This window comes from Arvicola amphibius, chromosome 7 (assembly GCF_903992535.2).
Source record: "Arvicola amphibius chromosome 7, mArvAmp1.2, whole genome shotgun sequence".
NCBI lineage: Eukaryota > Metazoa > Chordata > Mammalia > Rodentia > Cricetidae > Arvicola > Arvicola amphibius.
This window is the reverse complement of record NC_052053.1, coordinates 8,321,445-8,341,256: the sequence shown is the minus strand read 5'-3', so window position 1 is coordinate 8,341,256 and position 19,812 is coordinate 8,321,445. Positions and strand designations below refer to the sequence as shown.

General features: G+C 43.0%; 1 protein-coding gene across 2 annotated transcripts; it reads right to left on the bottom strand.

Moving 5' to 3' along the window:
- Positions 1–567: 567 nt before the first annotated feature.
- On the bottom strand, positions 568–19,687 carry Prkra (protein activator of interferon induced protein kinase EIF2AK2). Of its 2 annotated transcripts, XR_005286195.1 has the most exons (9): positions 19,476–19,687; positions 18,811–18,980; positions 13,477–13,558; positions 10,512–10,590; positions 9,302–9,419; positions 6,753–6,847; positions 2,616–2,790; positions 2,000–2,331; positions 568–1,652 (listed from the first exon to the last, which is right to left on the bottom strand). XR_005286195.1 is itself a non-coding variant. In XM_038336691.1 (8 exons), the coding sequence occupies exons 1-8, from the start codon at positions 19,538–19,540 to the stop codon at positions 2,174–2,176; spliced, it is 942 nt and encodes a 313-aa protein (XP_038192619.1). In that variant the 5' UTR covers positions 19,541–19,687; the 3' UTR covers positions 1,714–2,173. The 2 variants fall into 2 exon arrangements, 1 of the variants encoding a protein (XP_038192619.1); XM_038336691.1 differs by lacking the exon at positions 568–1,652 and having other exon boundaries at positions 1,714–2,331.
- Positions 19,688–19,812: the final 125 nt, after the last annotated feature.

Here is a 19,812-nt window from a genome sequence, read left to right as displayed (position 1 = left end):
TCTCTCAAACCCTGAGCTAAGGCAACTCTTTTCTCCTTTGGTTAGGGATGTTGACTCAGCTATTAAATCACCCTTATTCTGCCGTATTTTTCAAGGCTGCAACAGCTATTAGCAATAGCTGGCCAATTCTTCCATCCTTAAGTGCTGGTTGCTTCTATATTTCTCAGTCATCTGAAACAGAAGCTGGGCAGCTCAGCTTACTGCTTGGAGAAGTTGTAACAAATGCGCTACCTCAGCATCCTAGGGGTTGTGGGCTCTGTTTTCCATCACCGAGTGGGGCTCACATCCTGTAATTACGCCAGGAGGCAGAAGGAGGTGCACTGCCTCCCACTGGTTCTCCTTTCTTATGCCACTTCTTCACGCATCACAGCTTGGGCTTCCTGAGAAGCAAATTGGAGTTGAAATTAGAGGATAGGGGCTGGAGAGATGGCTCAGAGGTTAAGAGCATTGCCTGCTCTTCCAAAGGTCCTGAGTTCAATTCCCAGCAACCACATGGTGGCTCACAACCATCTGTAATGAGGTCTGGTGCCCTCTTCTGGCCTGAAGTTGTACACACAGACAGAATATTGTATACATAATAAATAAGTAAATAAGTAAGTAAGTAAATAAATAAATAATTTTAAAAAAAGAAATTAGAGGATAGATTAGGGGCTGCTAGCTGTGGCAGGAAAGGAAAGCCCGTGGGGCAGAGGGAGAAGTGGGGGTAACACAAACACAAAGGCAGCCTCTGGCTGGGTGCAGTGGTACAGGCCTTTACTTCTAGCACTTGGGAGGCAGAGACAGGAGGATCTCTGGAGTTCAAAGTCAGCTTGATCTACACAGTGAGTTCCAGGACAGCTAGGGCTATGTAGTGACCCTGTTTAAAAAAACCAAAGTCAAATCCAAACCACCCACAAAATATACCCACAAGGCAGACTCAGCTGTCTCTGCATATGGGGAACTCTAGAACTGAGATGAGATTATGATTATCCCAATGTGGGGCAGTACGGTGACTCTTTGAATGCAGGCTGCCTAGAAAGGATGACTGATTGGTGGCTGTCTCCAGCAAGGCAAGCATGGAGAAGTCTCATAGAATATCAGCCACGCTCCCAGAAGGGACTAGGTCATTGTGCATTTAAGCATCTAACCTTTTCCAGCCTTTCCCCACAGCTTTTCAAATGCATGTATTTTGATATTTATGTATTGATTGATTGTGTGTATGTGTGTGTCATAGCACACCTGTGGAGGTCAGAGGACAACTTGGAGGAGTCAGCTCTCTCCTTCCTCCATGTGGTTCTGAGAATCAGCAAGCTGTCAAGGTTAGCAGCAAGCCCCCTGACTCCCTGAGCCATCTCCTGCTCTTTTTCTAACCTTTAAATCAAGTCAAGTCCTTGAAATATTCTGGTAAAAGAATAGAATGAATTGGAAAACGTTTCTGTTGTCATCATTTCTGTAGTAACACTTTTTCAAACCAGTAACTCACCAACAAATGGTTGTGTCAAGGAAAAACACAATGTTGCATAGGCTTAGGGGAAAAAAATCAAGCAGTTGATGCCCACAGATACCTGTGGATCGTCCTTCAGCTACAGGATTTTACCTTTGAATTTCTGCGGTAAGCTAGCGGCATGCAGAGAACAAGCCATCCAAACGAAAATGTCCGTCAGAGCGTTCACCTACAAAGAAGAAAGCTACGATCAAATAAGTAGCTATTTAATAAAACGAGCGGAGCCCCCGTTAAAAGAACAGCTCTTTATTCAGCGGTTTCAAATACACAGCACACCAACCATGTTCCCTGAAATCCAGCAGTGACATTCAACACAATCCTCAACAGTCTAGTCTAAAGCAGGATTCACGTCACAAAGCCTCGCCCCAAAGGGAGTTTCAGCAGCAGTGAGACTGTTGCTATCAGGACTTTACCGCCTCATTGTCGGTCAAACACGCAGGTTCATCCAGCGAGCCTGAGCTTGTAAAGGGGGTGCTGCGCTCAGCCTTGTGTACAAAGTTTATAAATACAACATACCAGTACAAAGTTGAAGCCATTAAAAAGAGCTTAACAGCAACTACCAGGAGACATTGGATCTGGAAGGCCGACGGACCCGGAAGAGACGTGGACAGGACAGGACGCTCAACGTGTATCACCGGGAAGAGGTGCGAGGGGGACGGAGGCGCAGCTGGAGAGCTCAGCTGCCTGCTCCTACTTCCTTTCTACTATTATCTTTAAATACTGCAGAGCATTGTGCGCGGCGTCGCTCTGTGCGTTGCTGCAGGAGATGCCTGAGCCGTGACACACGGTGATGGGACTGGTGGAGAGTTCTGCGAGGCACTGATACTGTCCATTGGCACTCAGTTCCTCTGGAACGACACATGCAAACAAGTCAGTGCTGGGTGTGTGTAAAGCAAATCCTTTAGAAAAGGGGTTTCTTTTTGTTTTTGTTTGTTTTTTAATTTCTGGTTTCTCGAGACAGGGTTTCTCTGTAGCTTTTGGAGCCTGTCCTGGAACTAGCTCTTATAGACCAGGCTGGCCTCGAACTCACTACCTACCTCTGCGTCTGATGCTGGGATTAAAGGTATGTCTCTCCAAACCAACAGTAAAACAAAAGGGAACGAAACAAGTCAGGATAAACAAGAGCCCATACCTATATCCAGATACGTTATGGTAAAGCCTTGCTCCTTGGCAATCTCGCTCAGCAGCTGGATGTAGTCTGTGTTCGGGAGACTGAGGAGGCTTCTTTTTAGTAAGTTGATCTTTTCACCAGGGGAATTCCTCAACGAATGCCAAGTACATCCTAGGGAATGTCCGACCATATTCGTCTAAAAAGCAGAGATGAAGGAGATTCAGCTTCCTATCTGGGCCCCTCCCAGGCTCAGCGCCACTGTAATTGAAAGCGCTGGCTAGGTGCTGGAGAGACAGCCCAGGGCTTAGAGCACGGGCTGCTTTTCCAGGGGCCCCAAGTTTGTTTCTTTCCAGCATTAGGTCTAGGAGAGACACTGCCAACAGAAAGGCTTTTATTTTGATAAGTTCTTCCAACTTGGGCCAGAAAGATGGCTCAGCGGGTGAGGACTCTTGATACCAGCAGGTGAGGACTCTTTTTTATTTTTTATTTTTTTTATTTTTTATTTTATTTTTTTTTTTGTTTTTCGAGACAGGGTTTCTCTGTAGCTTTGGAGCCTGTCCTGGAACTAGCTCTTGTAGACCAGGCTGGTCTCGAACTCACAGAGATCCGCCTGCCAGGTGAGGACTCTTGATGCCAAGTCTGATGCCTGAGTTTGATCCATCAGACCCATATGGCAAGCTGCCCTCTGATTTGCACACATATGCACTTTGCCCCCCCCACCACATACCCAAATAAAAGGACTACTTCCTGTTCAATTTCTGAACTAATTCACAAACTCACCAACTGAAGGAGCTTGTATTTTCACAGTCTCACTAATAGCAGTTAGTTATTAAACACTGTAGCTTTTAACTAACTTAAAAGGTAAAAATATCTTATTTTGCATGAATAAACTGAAAATTTTTTCTTTTATTTCTTTTGTAATTTTCTACTGGGATATTTTTTAATTGATGTGCATGGACTTCACATGTATGAACACTGGCTTCTCTCTTTGTTTTAGATACACTGCTTTTATTTACAGAATTTTGGCTGTACTGTAGATTCTAGCCAAATTCCTTTGTTTTCGATTCTAGATTTTAAGTTATAATTAAAACCTTTCCATGCCTAAGATTTTTTTGAAAAGCTATTCCATGCTTTCTAATACTTACAGCTGTATTTATGCTCAATCCTTGATCTGTCTGGGACTTACGTTGGTATGGGGATAAACAATCGGCGTACATGACGACATACATACAAATACACTATCTGGCACCCTCACCCGTGGCTTTCAGCTGTCTGCATCATAGCTGAGCCATCCCTTTCCTTACTGCTCTGAAACCACTGCTGCCATCACCATCACTAGGCGTCTGTGCACTTGCAACTGCTCCTGAGTTCCGTTCTGCTCGCCCACCAGCACCCCAGGGTTGGACAGTTTCACTGTTTGCTCTATGCTCTGGGAAGGCAAGCGCCCTACCTAGCCCACTTCAAATTCTTGCTTTCTAGGGCTCTTGGCTCTGCTCAAGGATTTGCCTTTTGCTTTTTCCAGATAAACCTAGTAAAATCCTTGTGAGTTCCAAACTGGCAGATTTAGAGTAAGACAACTTACATTTTTATATATTTACTCTACCAAGTGTCTGTGTGAAAAGAAATAAGGCCACATTAAACTAATTTCTGTTATATTCTTCAGGAGGATTTTTAAGTGTTCCTATGTGATCCTTTTCTATTCAAGTTTACCCCAGACATACCACTCTGATTTTAATATTGAAAATGGAATTTTTACACTGTAGCTCTTGCTTTATAAATAAGAGTATTATTGACTTTTTTCTAGTATACCTTTTTTTTCCAGAATAGATTTTCTATTTTTTCAGAAAGTGTCAAATTTTGTTTTGGTGTGTGTGTGTATGGTATGGTATATGTGTGCACGTGGTATGTGTGAGAATGTGCCTCCACATATGTCAACATTCTCCACCTTATTGTTTGAGTCGGAGTCTCTCCCTGGGCCTGGAGCGCACATGCATCTGGACTGGCTGACCAGCAAGCCTCGGGGTCCTCTTGTGCCTGTCTTCCCAGCACAGGATCCCAGGCCACTGTGCCTGGCTTTATAGGAGTGCCCCATTTCCGAGCTTAGTCCTGCTGCTGGCATGACAAGCACTTCACAGACTCAGCCATCCCTGTAGTAGTGAGCTGCGGGCCACTGCTCCCCACTACACATCCCTCAAGCGCTCAGGTTTTTGGTAGCCTATGTATGTACCTCTACTCATAAACAAAAACATTCCGAAGTCCACAGTAGGAAAAGAAGACAGCCTCTTGCCTCACCCTCTCCTCACCTTCAATTGCTTTCCCCAAAACAATAAATTTAACTTTCTCTCTTTAATACACTAGTTGATACTTTCCTAAGACTAAAGAATGTGAAAACTACTGATTTTGTACATTGCTTTGATGATCAGTTACCTTGAGACATTCTGTTACTGTTTCTAGTAGGTGTTTTGCTTTTGAGACAGGGTCTTGTGTAGTCAGGGATGCCTTCAACTTGTTATGTAGCTACCTTGGGATCTTCTTGCATCCACCTTCCCGTGTGCCACTATACCCAACTCTCCAGGGGTTTGCAGAAATAGAACCGGATTATTTGCATCTAGCAATCACTTCTGGCTCACTTTGTCTTGTTTCCAGCTTTACTCTATTCCCTGTCATCTAATTGCATTCTTGGTATTTCCAGAAAAAGGTCAAATAAAACCTCTTACTTGATGTCCTGTTTTATCTTCTATTTTAACGAGATGATTGTAATGCAGACATGTAACCACAATTTTAATATTTTTGGATTTTGTTTTTATCAGTGATGACTGCTACAATTATCTTTTAAGCATCTATTGAAGAGATTGTTTCTCTTTTTCCCTATAAGTGAGCCATAAGTTCTGTGAGGATGCTGCTACAGTTGAGCCACCGTGTGAGTGCGGGGCACCAAATCTGGGTCCTCTGAAAGAGCAGTGGGTGCTCTTAGCCACTGAGCCACTGTGTGGGTGCGGGGCACCAAATCTGGGTCCTCTGAAAGAGCAGTGGGTGTGCTTAGCCACTGAGCCACTGTGTGGGTGCGGGGTACCGAACCTGGATGCTCTGAGCCACTGAGCCACTGTGTGGGTGCGGGGTACCAAACCTGGATGCTCCTAGCCACTGAACCATCGCCCCAGCTCCTCTAGAACTCATTTTAAAATATACTCATTTCTCTCTACTTCCCCTGCCTCCACCTTAGCTTATGTTATCTTATTGCATCTGCTTCCTATAATACCACTCTAGGGGTCTCTCTGGCCCTAATATTCATTTACTCCCCATAATCCAACCAAGTGATTTCCTTTCTAACAAACAAATTAGATCTTTTTTTCCTGCCAAGATAAAATTTGTTACTGACTTTGCACTACCCTCAGTATGAATGGTAAGCTCTTTAGTTTAGTTAGTCGATTTAAGACATGATCTCTCTTTGCCTGCCTGGGCTCACTCTTTGAGAATTCCCTCCTCTGCCACCATGATCTGGACTTACCAACCGCTAACAATTCTTTGGCTATATATGGCTTTTTACTCCGGGGACTTTGCGCTTGCTATGTTCGCTTGAAAATATATTTGCCCTCCTTGCATCCCATGTCTCAGCTTAGACGTTACTTCCTCCAGGAGATCTTCCTGAAACCCTAGTCTTGGCTAGATGCCTTCTTCCGTGTTGTCCCCCACCCTCCACCTGGACTGTCTATAGCAGACTGTCTTCCCGTCGGCTGTCAAACTAGTTAGAGGCAGAAGCCAGCTGCATACCGACACAGTGCAAGCTCGCTAAATGATCACGAAGCGGGCAGATAATAAGTAAACCGAGGAATGCTATATAAACCAGCACCGCTGCTCCGCTGTCTGGTACTTTGCCTAGAGCACAAAGCCATCCACTGCGCCACACTCTTGGCTGAGCTCCCGTTTTCAGACCCCGTCCTGAGACTCTGAGTCTACTGTGTCTCCCAGGCCCTCTTACCTGAACCAACTCTAGCCCACCTCCAGGAGGCAACAAAAATTGGAGTCACATGTAACTCGACAAAGAAGAGAGTTTTAAAGATGGCAACTCTGAAGTGTTCACACAAGAAACGAAGGGACATCTCCTGTAGTCAGAGATGCTCAGTCATAATAGAATCCAACTGCCTGGTTATTACTTACTAGAGAAATGTGGTTCTCTGGAGAAATATTACTAAATTTGGCAAGAAATTTCTCAGCAGCATTTCTCTTGGCTTGTTTTTTGGATGCTCCCTTTCCTAGGTAAAAGAAAGAAAGAAACAGGAGATTTAGAAATTAATGTTCACAGAGTATGACCAAGTGTCTTATTAGTGAATACCTCAGGATTTTCATACACCAGACCAGAATTTTCTTATTGCACTAACATCTTTATTTGTTATAATATATAGTGTAGATATATCTCAATATACCCTACATCCAAAGTCCTTCTGTGTTCACCTTTATTAAGTCTGCCACCGCTTAGCTGCCATACTAAAATACACACACACACACACACACACACACACACACACACACACGAGAGTGAAAGCCAGGGGCCTACATACACTAGGTAAGTGCTCTATCATTAAGCTGTATCACTACCCCTCAAACAACCATTAATTTTTTTTGAAAATATCTGTGTGTGTGTGTGTGTGTGTCTGATGTGTACATGTGAAGACACCAGTGTGTGGCTGGGCCCACTCATGTTGGTGCACAGAGAGGCCAAAGGTCAACGTTGGATGTCTCCCTCTGCTGCTTTTCATCTCTGTTACTTTTTGTTGTTGTTTTATTTATTTTTTTTTCAAACAGCATCTTTCCCTGGACCTGGAGCTCGCTATGCAGTGGCACCAGCTGGCCAGCGAGCCCCAGGGAATCCATGTGCCTCATTCTGTGCCCCCTGGGCCATCGAGTGGGTGCCGAGGATTCCAACTCAGGCTCACGTTTGTGCAGCGAGCAGTTGACCCACTAAGCCATCCCCCCTGCCCAGTAATGCTTCTCTTAAACAGTTTTTCTTCAATAATTAAACTTTGCAGCACAAAGTTAGTCCTTAGATCTAGCACACGAATCATGTGTGGTTTAATTCTGACCAATTAGATTTATCAAATATACATAAATTATAACCCCTAACTCTTTTTAATTTTAAAATGGTCAAGTGATGCTTCTTTTTTTCACTGAATACTTAGCCTAAAAAGAGCATGGTTCTACCCATTCTATGAGGAGTGGGCATTTACTTTTCCTACTTATTACAGGGTCTTTGTGGTTGAGTTGACCAGATGGCTCTCAGTGCCTGTGAACCAGATCCCTCTGGTTTCATCCCATGATACAATCTCAAAGGCCAGTAAACTCCCTTAACCCCTAACTCTAATTTCTTGTTTATCATCTTTTATAAGTTGGCAACTATGTGAATTTAAAAAAAACATTAATAAGGGTATAGGAGATACTGGGATTGAAAGGTTAAAAATCTACTTTTAGGCTGGGTGGTGATGACTCACTCCTTTAATTCCAGCACTCGGGTGGCAGAGGCAGGTGGATCTCTGTGAGTTCAAGGCCAGCCTGGTCTACAGAGCGAGTTCCAGGACAGGCTCCAAAGTTATAAAGAAACCCTGTCTTGAAAAAAAAAACTACTTCTATATTTTAGTTTTATAGATTTAAAAACTGAGGCTAGCCAGAAATAATGATAGCTCATACCTTTGATCCCAGCACTTGGGAAGCAGAAGCAGCTGGATCTCAGTAAATTCAAAGTCAGCCTGGTCTACAAATCGAGTTCTAGAGCAGCCAGTGCTACATAATAGAGAGAGACTCTGTCTCAAAAACAAAACACAAAACAACTGGAGATATAACTCAGTCACAGAACACTTGCCTAGCGCATGACAGGCTGCATGTTAAATATCCAAAACCACTAAACAATAAGTCAATCAGCAACCCAAGGGGATTACAAAGTTTGCTTAACCCTTTAAACCATGGACTCCAGGAAAAACAGAAGCTGAGGTCCTGCTTCAGACCCAGGGTTTGCCATACTGGCTCACATTACCACTTAGGAAGAAACACTGGCCTATTGTGTCTAATCTCCAGCTAAGGTCTCATCTGTGTAGTGCTGGGGATGGGACCCAGAGCCTCATTTATGCTAGGTAAGCCCTGTACCACTGCTCTGCACCCATCGTTCATGCAATCCCATTTTAATCTACTTTAGAAGTGACCAAGCAGGCCAGAGAAGTAAACACGGGAATTCTCACTAATACTTTTTAAAGGAACTTGTTTTTTCCTCAGAGTTTATGTCCTTTATAAATCAAAATTTGCTGCAATTAAAAAGGACAACCTCTGTTATGTCCTTGTAATTTATGATATTATTCTTTATATTTTATGATTTCGGGGACTGGAACTAGGACCTCATACACGCCAACCAAACATGCTATCATTAAGATAAACACCCTCACTAGCTCACCACAATTTCTTTTTGCTGTTTAGTCTCTCATTCCTCACCCCATCTTTCTAGTCCAGTGAAAACTACTTAAGTCATAGAGCCTACAGTTAGCCTGTCTTTTCAGCTACAGTCTCATTTTAGAAACATCAAATTAAGAAACATAACTATTCTCAGAAAGTCAAAGATAGTAGAAAAGAGACATCAATATTCAAAAAGCCACATGATAGAAATTTCTATAGCAATTCACCATCTGGAAATATCGCAAATGCTTCTGATTGTTAGGATCAAGTACCAGTTTCCATGAATGACTCTAGCCGGCAAATAGTGGTGTATTCTCTCTTATGAGCAGGTCCTCCTTCCTGGGAAAGGGTATATTCAGGAAGCCGCCAGCCATGGTGAATAGCCAGTTCCTATAAAATCAATGAGGTTATGATAGCAACTTTAACTATTTGACGGCTCAGTCACACAAATGGTATTTCTCTTTGATCCTGGTTCTGGTCATAAGCTTGACAAGAAGCTCGGTACTGGCCAACAGAGCCTGGAGGAACATCCTGCTGTCTCCCATGGGCAGTCCCACATCTTATATTCTCTATCCAGTGCCCAAACCAAAGCAGTTTGGTGCCACTGGTGGTACTTCCTGTTGTGCCATAGTGAGCTGATGCCTGAGTTCACTGAGGAAGGCAGACTACGTTTATTGGTTTCTTTCCCTTTTTGCTAGAATTAAGCAATTAAGTGGCTACCTCTCTCCTCTTGAATTTAGTTACACAGCCATGGTTCTGTGTAAATTCTGTCTCGACAGAAGCAGAAAGAGGGTTTTTGTTTTGTTTTGTTTTTCTTTTCCAAGAGCAGTGAGAAATGCCATATTCTTAAAGCATAAACTCGCTACCCTACTGCTTCTTGACCTTTCAGCAAAGCCAGGTATTAACACTCTACCCTGTTACACCAAGGCCTGCTTATACCAAGTGACGATTCCATTATACAAGGCAAATATTGAACAGGAAGAGAGTCCAAAAGCAAGTTAATAAGAAAATAATCTCAAACTAGCTACAAACAATGCAATGATCACTACTTAAAAACAAAATACTCGTTTTGTCTACTGGCCAATGTCTCTCTGCAGCTGTTGTTCTTTCTCATTAGCAAGAAAATTCAAGGTTAATAAAGCATTATGCAATATAAAAGAACAAAACCAAAATACTCATTGCTGGGGCCTAATGACATATGCTGTCATTAATCTCAGCACTCAGGAGTCAGAGGCAGGTGGAGTTCTGTGAGTTCAAGGCCAGCCTGGTCTACAGAGTAAGTTCCAGGATACCAGAGTCACATGGAGAGACCCTGTCTCAAGATCCCCCCCACACACACACACAAAAGAATGAAAGAAAGAGAACAAAATGCTCATATTCTCCCATTATATTTAAAATATCAACCATTTGTCTTGGTCTCTGTGATAGTACAAACTCATTACACTTCAGTCAGTAGACAAACAGTATGGGAAACTAACTTACCTGTAACGAGCCGATTGGATTCAGCTGGTTCTTTGGCTGTTTGGATGGATCAGGCATTAAGGGGTCAGGAACTGCAAAACTAAACATTATTTAAAGGTGTTATTAAATAAAGCAATTTCCTCTGAGTTACTAAGTAGATGACAATGTATTCTCCATTCAAGCTCCTCTGCCTAAGCTCTCCCATTCCTCCTACATGGACTGAATGCCCCTCACGCTGACTCCTTTGGGAATCTGATTGACCCATCATCCAAGAGCTAGGTCAGGCATCATTTCCAGATGTCAACTCTGTTACCTCAATGGATGGTGATCTCTCATTCTTCCTGAAACACTGTACCACCAAAGTTGGTGGCACATGCCTATAATCTCACCACTCTGGAGGCAGAGGCAGGGGGATCAGGAGGTCAAAGCCAGCCTTAAACAAAGCAAGTCTGGGTTCTATATTTAAAAACTTAATCTGGCTCTTTAAAAAGTTGTTTGACCATAAATTATCCACTGTTGCATTCAGTCTGTCTATTCCTTTCCTAATTCTTTCTGACTCACAATGAACACTAATTGGTGATAGGGCCTACGCATTACTTACTTACCTAAGCTTTGTACATAACCAACTCAATAAAAATATTTAAAATGTACATATGGAGGGCTGTGGATCAAAACACTTGCTACTCTTACAGAGAACTTGGGTTTGGTTCCCAATTCCCGTAGGGTCAGGATGGCTAACAACCATCCATAACTTCAATTCAAGGGGATCAGACACCTCTTTCTGTCTACTGTGGGCACCGGTCACACATGTAGTACACATACATACAAACAAAACATGCATACACACAAAATAAAAATAAATAAATCTAAAAACAGTTTCAGGAAGAGTGCATGTAACTATAATTTGGGATGGAGAGGAGGGTTGGACAAAGAGGCGGGGAGAAAGGGGCAGGAGTGATATAGATGCATGCATGAGGTTCTTAAAAATTATATATAATAGTGTGCATATATGAACGTATGCATGTATAAAGTACATTACTTTTATTTATGTACTTTATGTGTATGGGTGTTTTGTCTGAGGGCATCAGATCTCATGGGACTACTGTTATAGATGGTTGTGAGCCATCATGTGGGTACTGGGAATTGAACTCAGGACCTCTGGAAGAGCAGTCAGTACTCTTAACCACTGAATCCTCCCTCCACTCCTGAAAACAACTTAAAAAACAAAAGCACAACCATTAGTCAGGAAATTTAGCTGTAGCAATGCAGTTATCTAGGCTATAAGTGCTTTTTCATCCAGATATCTAGGCAAGAAAAATTTGTCCTGTTATCTGCTTGGTATAAGGTTAATCCTCTGAGATTCTGATGCATCTAGCATAAAGTAGACACCCTACATGAATGTGGTCTTAACATGTGTGTGGGGATTATAACCAGGGAAAGAGCAGTCTCTTCTAAGGGGTTTGCAATTACAAGTTACTGAGGAAATCAATGCCTAGTTCTGGAGAAGCTGCACTCCGCGCTGACAGCTCCATAACGCAGGCAACTCGAGAGTCACTTCTGTCGTGACACGTGAGCTTCTGCTACTGCTGTCTCCTCCAACTGCCAAGTTTAACCCAGGCTGACAGGATAGACGAGAATTCACTTACAATGCTGCATGCCGAAGCTAGGCAAGTAATTGGGATGGAGAAGTGAGAAAGTCTCTGTACTGAACCAGGCCACTGTAGGCCTGATTATAACTTAGTAATTCCCATCTTATCTGTCAAGAAGCACAAATACATCATAAAGTTTGTTAGCCTTTCACAGTGGCAGAGTGAAATGCCCATGCGCAGAGAGGACAAGCCGTTTGTTGGGTTTTACAAATGTACCCAACTCTCTGGGATAACTTCTGGGCTGCACAGCACAGGAGGGCCACCACCCACAGGTGGAAGGGCTCCAAAGCTGTGCTACAAGAAGGGTGACTTGAAAGCCAGCATAAGTCACTTACAGACAGAGGAATAGCACCACCTGTGATTGCAGGCCTGAGGCAAGCACTTACCTTAAAGGTAAATATGTCACTAGTTTCAAAACACCCAAAGCTTGGGAGTGACTGAGAAAGAGAGCTACTGCGTGGAACTTAAATACTCTCCTAAATCTCTAAGTCTCACTATGGCTGGAGAACAGAAAACCAGTCTACCCTAAACTCCACTGGCCTTTTGACCAACGCTAGGCAGATTGCACATGACTGAACTTCAAGCATCTCTGGGCATGTGTAAGAGAGGAAGCTGAAGGCGTGCCATGTTCCACAGTGGGCACAGTGTAAATCGGAGACATAATTTATGAGCTATACAAAGGTGCAAGGACAATACTCTTTCTAAAAGCACTAACAGTGGCAGACATTTCCACTCGGAAATGTATGGAGTTACCACCCGACTTAACATACCCCTGTACTCCTAAGAACTCCTGAGAACTCCTAAGAGTACTTTCAACTAGGTAGAGTAGTATATGCCTACAATACTAGCATCAAAGAGGATGAGGTGGCAGGACCATTAGCTGGAGCCCAGCCTGGGCTACATAGTGAATTTGAGGCCAGCTATGTTTTATATAGGTATGCATTAAAAAAAGGAAGACCATCTTTTTTTTTAAAAAAAAAAAAGTACTATTTTTACTGAACTTTTTCCATCTTATTTTCTTCAGCGTACAAAAAAATCAATTAAAAATAAATGTCCTGTATATTAAGAATATAAAAAAAGAATATTAATATCTGCCACAAACGCTGATTGCACTCCAGCATGAACCAGTAAAGCCTGGTTCACAACAGCCTCCTATCAGCAGCTAACTGCCAGATTTAATTGTCTCTAATGGACGGCAGGCTTTCACAGATACAGGATTTTAGAGCGAAGACACAGCCAACCGCTTACTCTGTTGCTTTTGTGAGCATGTTAAAATTTTTCTTCTTACCTCAGCCATGACGATTTTGAACTGCGGAATACAAAGAAATTTAGCTCACCAGATACTTGCGTTGGCTTTCAAGATGTTGATGGCAGCCTCTGCAGCTCTGTGCTTTGCCAGCTTCTTACTGGTCCCTTCACCTGAGTTAAAGATGGGGAAAGAAAGGTCTCAGTCTCTGTGAGGAGGTATGGGCTCCACAGCTGTCGTCACAGTGCGAAACAAAGTCACCGTATGCATGCTTGCTCGAAGCCACCCACCACCATGGTCAGTTATATTACTACCATACTCAACCTGCACAGCCAACACATCAAAGTCATTTTTAAGAGTATTACTTATTTGAGTTTCTGCATATGTATATAAAACATGATTTCTATATTGACTATATTATATATAGAATAGGAATAAGCTAGATCGTATCGCACCTCCTGAAGAAACAGAACTTAGCATTTTGCTCTTTGTTGTGGGATACTTATAAACTGTGTGAAAATGTATTGCTGTGATTGGTGTAATTAAGAGCTGGATAGCAAATAGCGAGGCAGGAGGTATAGGCGGGACTTCTGGGCAGAGAGAGGGGAGGGAGGAAACAAACCTAGGAGCACAAGAGGTGCCAGTGGGACTTTAAAGAACAGTAGGGATCAGAGGTCATGGAGCCATGCAACAGAATGTAGATTAAAATAAGTGGGTTAGGGGCTGGAGAAATGGCTCAGTGGTTAAGAGCATTGCCTGCTCTTCCAAAGGTCCTGAGTTCAATTCCCAGCAACCACATGGTGGCTCACAACCATCTGTAATCAGGTCTGGTACCCTGTTCTGGTCTTCAGGCAGAGAGAATATTGTATACATAATAAATAAATAAATATATTTAAAAAAATAAGTGGGTTAATTCAAGTTTAAGAGCTAGTGGGGGAAGCCTAAGCTAAGGCCAAGCTTTCATAATTAATAAGAAGTCTCCGTATTATCATTTGGGAGTTGGCTGGTAGGACAGAAAAAGACTCATTACATTTGGTGCCTAACACATGGCATGTACATCCACATAGGGCCCGAGAAAGCTGGAAAAAAGTTCCAAGCAGGCTCCTTGTTGGCAGCATATACAGGCTCTGAAACTGAGAGGCCCTGCTGCTAAGCACTTGAATGGGGTTTACAGCAACAGGCAGCACAGTACTTGATGACAGGAGACTAGGCAGAGGCTCCTACTGGATCTGGGGCAGAACAATGGTCTCCAGGCTGGTGCCCTGCAGGCATGAGGCTCCACTCTCACCAAATTGAGGGGGATGGAGCCAGAGAGGCTGCAGGTGCACAGCAAAGTGGTTTAGACCAAGGAAACCTTTAAACAGATATAGTTTAAAAATGAATATAGACAGTCATAGAAAAAATAGTTTAAAAATAAAAAAAAGTCTTTAAAGAGAGAGTAAAATAATATTAAAAAATAAGTCATGTAAAGATGGGAAATACACAGGGTGCCTGGATCCTGTATGGTACTTTGTTGACTTTGAATTTTTCAAATACTAACGTACAAAAAACAATATCTGTTGAGAGACATTGGATTATGGAAACTACTAAATTAAACCAACCTATATATTTTAAGAATGTTTTCACTTCAGAATGGAAATTAGAAAATATGTTGCATTGGGAGAAAAGTTATGTCTTTGTTTCCACTAGAAACAAAAAGTTATGATTCTCTTCAAAATTAATGAAGATCAGATTTGATTGGGGGGAGACCTCCTGAAAATGTTGGGTACAGACATGAAAAAGAAACCAAAAAAGACTACAGGACAGGTGTTGAGTCTACTTTTGAACAACCACTAGTCTCAAATATTTTACATTAATGTGGATTTTTGTATATTGATACAACAAAAATAACCTCTATATTTTTCTGCTCTTATTTAAGGTATTATATCCATGCAGCTCACTAACAAATGTAAAATTCTAGTCTTTGAAAGTTATTAAGGATAATAAAGAAAAACAGGTTAATAGTTCATCATCTATAACAATCAAACTTATAGTCATGTTAGGTATATTTTCAAGATCAAACAGAGATATATTTAAAATGGATAGATGGTCTTCAAACACTTCACAGGCCTGCAGAAATATGGAATTTAAAATGTTTTAATAACATAAGGCTTTTCATGACAGTGAGACATGTCTGTTCCTAGCAGCATCAATTTACTGCAAAATTTACAGCAAAATTTGATGATGGGCATCAAATAACCTCCATATGGAGTTTGTTTTCAATGTGACAAAGCTAGTCATTTGGGCTAGCCATAAGATAAAGTTAGGCCCTTGCCTTGACTGCTGACAGTATGCTGTCCAAACTGGGCAAGCAGGACACAAAAGAAAGTGACTGTTGAAATTTGCCAAGACAGGGTAGGATAGTCCTTCAAAATTTCTGCTTTGCAGAAAAGTCTGTCAGATATTCTAGGCTCATAGGCGTAAGATGGATGCCCCAGTGTTACAAAGGAACCTTGGGTGACTGCCCAGGTAACCAGATAACTCTGTTATTTCTATAGTGTTGGAAGTTACTTGCTCTACACTTCCTGTTATATCCTCTCAGATCTTCAATGGAGTTAAAGACTAGGTAGTTATAGTTTTATAGTTTTCCTTGTTACCAAATTAAAAAAAATTTACAAAAAGATATAAAGTTTATAAGGTTGAGAGATATGAAAGTTTAAGTTATTTTAAGTTATTTAAGTCTAAGATATTTTTGGGTCTAAAAAGTTATTTTTAGGATGGTAATACAAGTTATGATAGAAAATGGTTTAGGTATAAAACTTTGCATTCACTAAGATAGATTAGATAATAGAGTATTTTCTCCAAATATGCCAAATACAAATGGACTGGATATTTTGAATGCAATTCTTACCTGATAACTGTTCTTATTGTATATAGTTTTACGATATTATAGTTAAAACCTTTCCTTTTCATTTAGACAAAAAGGGAGAAATGTTGTGGGATATTTGTACACTGTGTGAAGATGTATTGCTGTGATGGGTGTAGTAAAGAGCTGAATGGCCAATAGCTAGGCAGGAGGTATAGGCAAGACTTCTGGGCAGAGAGGAAGGAAGCAGGAGATGAATCTAGGCGTATGAGAGACATCGGCGGGACTCTAAAGGAGTCAGACATGGTACAGATCACAGGTAACTAAGCCAAGCGACAGAGCGTAGCTTAAAATAAATGGGTTAATTTAAGTTTAAGAGCTAGTGGGACAAGCCCAAGTTAAGGATGAGCTTTCATAATTAATAAGAAGTCTTCCTGTCATGATTTGGGAGCTAGCTGGTGGGATAGAAAAAGAGTCACTACAATTCTTCCTTTTTCCCAGATAGAGAGGTTCTTCTGTAGCAAGCCTTCCTTAAGGAAGTCACCGACAGTCCCTGTTCTAGCTAAGCAGGCAGGATTACACATCACGTGCAGTAGAGAAGGAAGGGTTGACATACAGAAGGCAAAGCTTACGTCGTAAGTCTTCCACACAATCGGTAATAGCTAACATGGGTAGACAAAGGGAGGACGTTGGAAGACTGAACTCTTCATTTCAGCCATCACATGAGGTAAATGGTGAAGCCCATCTTTTCCTTCTGAGTTCAAATCCCCAAACTCATGGAGAATGCTTTCAAGTATGTCCCTCAAGTATCAGAGGACAGAGTCCTATACTCCCTCATCTACTAAGACAGGCACTGGCTGAACAGAATCTCTTCTTCTCTAGGACTGACTGTCAAATGTATGTTAACAGATATCAGAAATACAAAGGGCATGTTGTAACAAGCCTCAGTGTAAGCTATAAGGAGGCACACGAGATCAGCAGCTTGCCAGGTATGGCCATCCAGTCCCACCTGTTCAGAAGGCTGAGGCAGGAGGATTGGGAATTAAGGGCCAGCTTGAGCTCCCACCAGAACCATATCAAAATCAAAAAGGGAAAAATTAGCAGTTTAGCTACTCTTGGAGACACTCACGAAGTTTTCATTGGCTAGAAGACAAGCCAAAACCAGTGAAGTGAGGGAGAGCTGAGGACTGGGAGACCTGGGGATTGGGAGAGCCGAGGATTAGAACACTGCAGCAGAAAGGTTTCCATGTCAAAATAGGGCCAAAAACCACGGGGAAAGGGGATAGGCTAGAACAAGGAAGACAACTGTCTTAGTTAGAGTCTGTATTGCTGCAACCCAAGCAAAGATGCCTAGAGAGCACACAGGTAGATGGACTGTTCTGTACCTGGCTGAAGACAAACATCTCAGAACTATTAGTCTTTTGATAATCATTGAAGCTGTGAAGGCTGACAAGTTACCATAGGAAGGCAGGGTAAAAAGAGATCGAAGGCAGGACGGTTGGAATAAGTTGCTCCTTTCTAACCTAAAATGCATTAAAGGGGAAAATGGCTTTTTTTTTTTCTTGAACACGCCTAAATATTTGAAAAATGACCAGCCAAAGTAGTAACTCAATCTAGCCTTGTGGATTTCTATAAGAAACTTTCCAACCTATACCTACAATCCATCTGCCCCTACCACACACAAATAATAGGAGCTTCAATTTCTTAAAGCGGCTTCAATGATTAGAGGCAACCCCAGACTCCCAGAAACAAATACATGATACATTCAGACTAAAGTTCCATTAGACAGCGAAACTTTAGCTTTTCCTAAATTTTTTCTCTGTATATTTACAAATTAAATTATTCAACATTTTTTAATGCTTTCAACTAAATAAGTATATAGGAAAATGATATCCAAATTTACAAATGTCAACTCTGGTTGCCATTTTCTCAGACTCAGGCTGAAAGTAGATCTGAATCTGAACTATAAAACTTTATTGCTGTGTGACCTTGGAAATACGGCTTATGAAAATGTCTCTGAACTTCCTACTTCATGAGTGACAAGGAGAAACAATGTTATACAAAATACCCATGTAGTATCGAGAACGAGAGGCTACTGTGCAATACAGTGTAGAGGGATACAGTATAGGAGTCTCTGCCTTCCCGATATGTCATGGACACAGACTCAAGAGTGGTACCAAGAATTCAAAGTTCCAGATGGGTCCATGAAGGGGGACACTCAGAAAATTCTGAGGTCGTGCCTACTAGCACCTGTATTCGACACTTTGAAAGGTACCTACTGACCTAGCTGTGAGAGCCCCAAGAACATTTCCAGTTTCTAATTCTTAAAAGGAACTTTAGCCTGCTCCCTCGGTATAGGAAGAGATGTGCAGGATGCTTGGAAACCTTCTGAGTTTCTGAGCTTTTTTTACATCTTAGAGAGACAAAAATTAGGGAGCAAAACAAGTGAAGCTGATGCTGGTCGTCTGCTCCCAGAAGTGTCTTAGGTAAAGGGGGGAGGGTACTTTTCCTAACTGAAAAGCAACACACAAAGTCGGGACCGCCAATCCACATGGTCATGGGGGTTAGCTGCATACAGACCTGTGCAAGTTATGTCACCAACGGTTACTCTGAAGGTGAAAGTGGGCACGTGTATTTGCACATCGGATCTTTCACATTCATAAACTGGGATGTTCTTGGTCTTCATGCCGTATTCGTGCAATACCTGAATCGGTGTTTTCCCAGGCTTGGCTGTTATCATCTTGCCCAAACTGCAAAAAACCAGAAAAATGGACGCTTTGAACGACAAAGCTGAAAGGGAAACAAAGAGCATCCACTTGTCAGTTTTGACAGCCACAAAGGGTGACTAAAAAGCTCCAAGGCGCTCCAGTTGCCAGGATCAGTGGCAAGGCCTGGGCGCACCTGCGTCTGGGCACTGCAGCCCATAGACGAGGGTAGAGAGATCTGTATAGTGAGAACTTGAGCGCAGTGGGAGGGGTGCTGAAGGAAACCGAGTGGGCTCGGGAGTTGCAGGCTAGATCCAGCCTATACCCGGGTCTGTGCAGCACCCCTGCTCATAGCCTCCAGAACCTATAGTCGCCGGAGGGGCGGGGCGCGCGACAGATCCCGGGCCCGAAGGGCGGGCCCAGCGCCGTGCCGTGGGAAGGAGGAAGCTTTACCCAGAATGCAGCCCGATAGCCGGCTCCCCGCCCCAGCCCCGCTGCCCACCCGTCTTGGGCCTGCGGCCTCGACGGCCCAGGGCTGACCTGAAGGTCCCGCTGTCCTCGCGCTCCAGCGGCGGGGCCTCGGTGCGATGCCTGCTGTGGGACATGGCGAGAAGGGACGGCTGGGTACAGCGATCGAGAGTAGTGGGGATCTGGGTCCTCCCTCTCCACGTCGGCCAGATCCTGAGAGGAGCTTGCCTGCCCTGCTGCCTGGCTCCCGCTCCGATAGCTGCTTGCCTCTCTCCAGAAGAGAGACAGGCGGAGGGGGGGGGGGGGGGGGGGGGCGGGGCTTCTCCGCGGAAGAGCCGGCCACACCCCCTCTCTGCCGGGCCGCTCGGCCACGCCCCCCTGTGCCATGCTCCGCCCCTCGCTAGTCCTG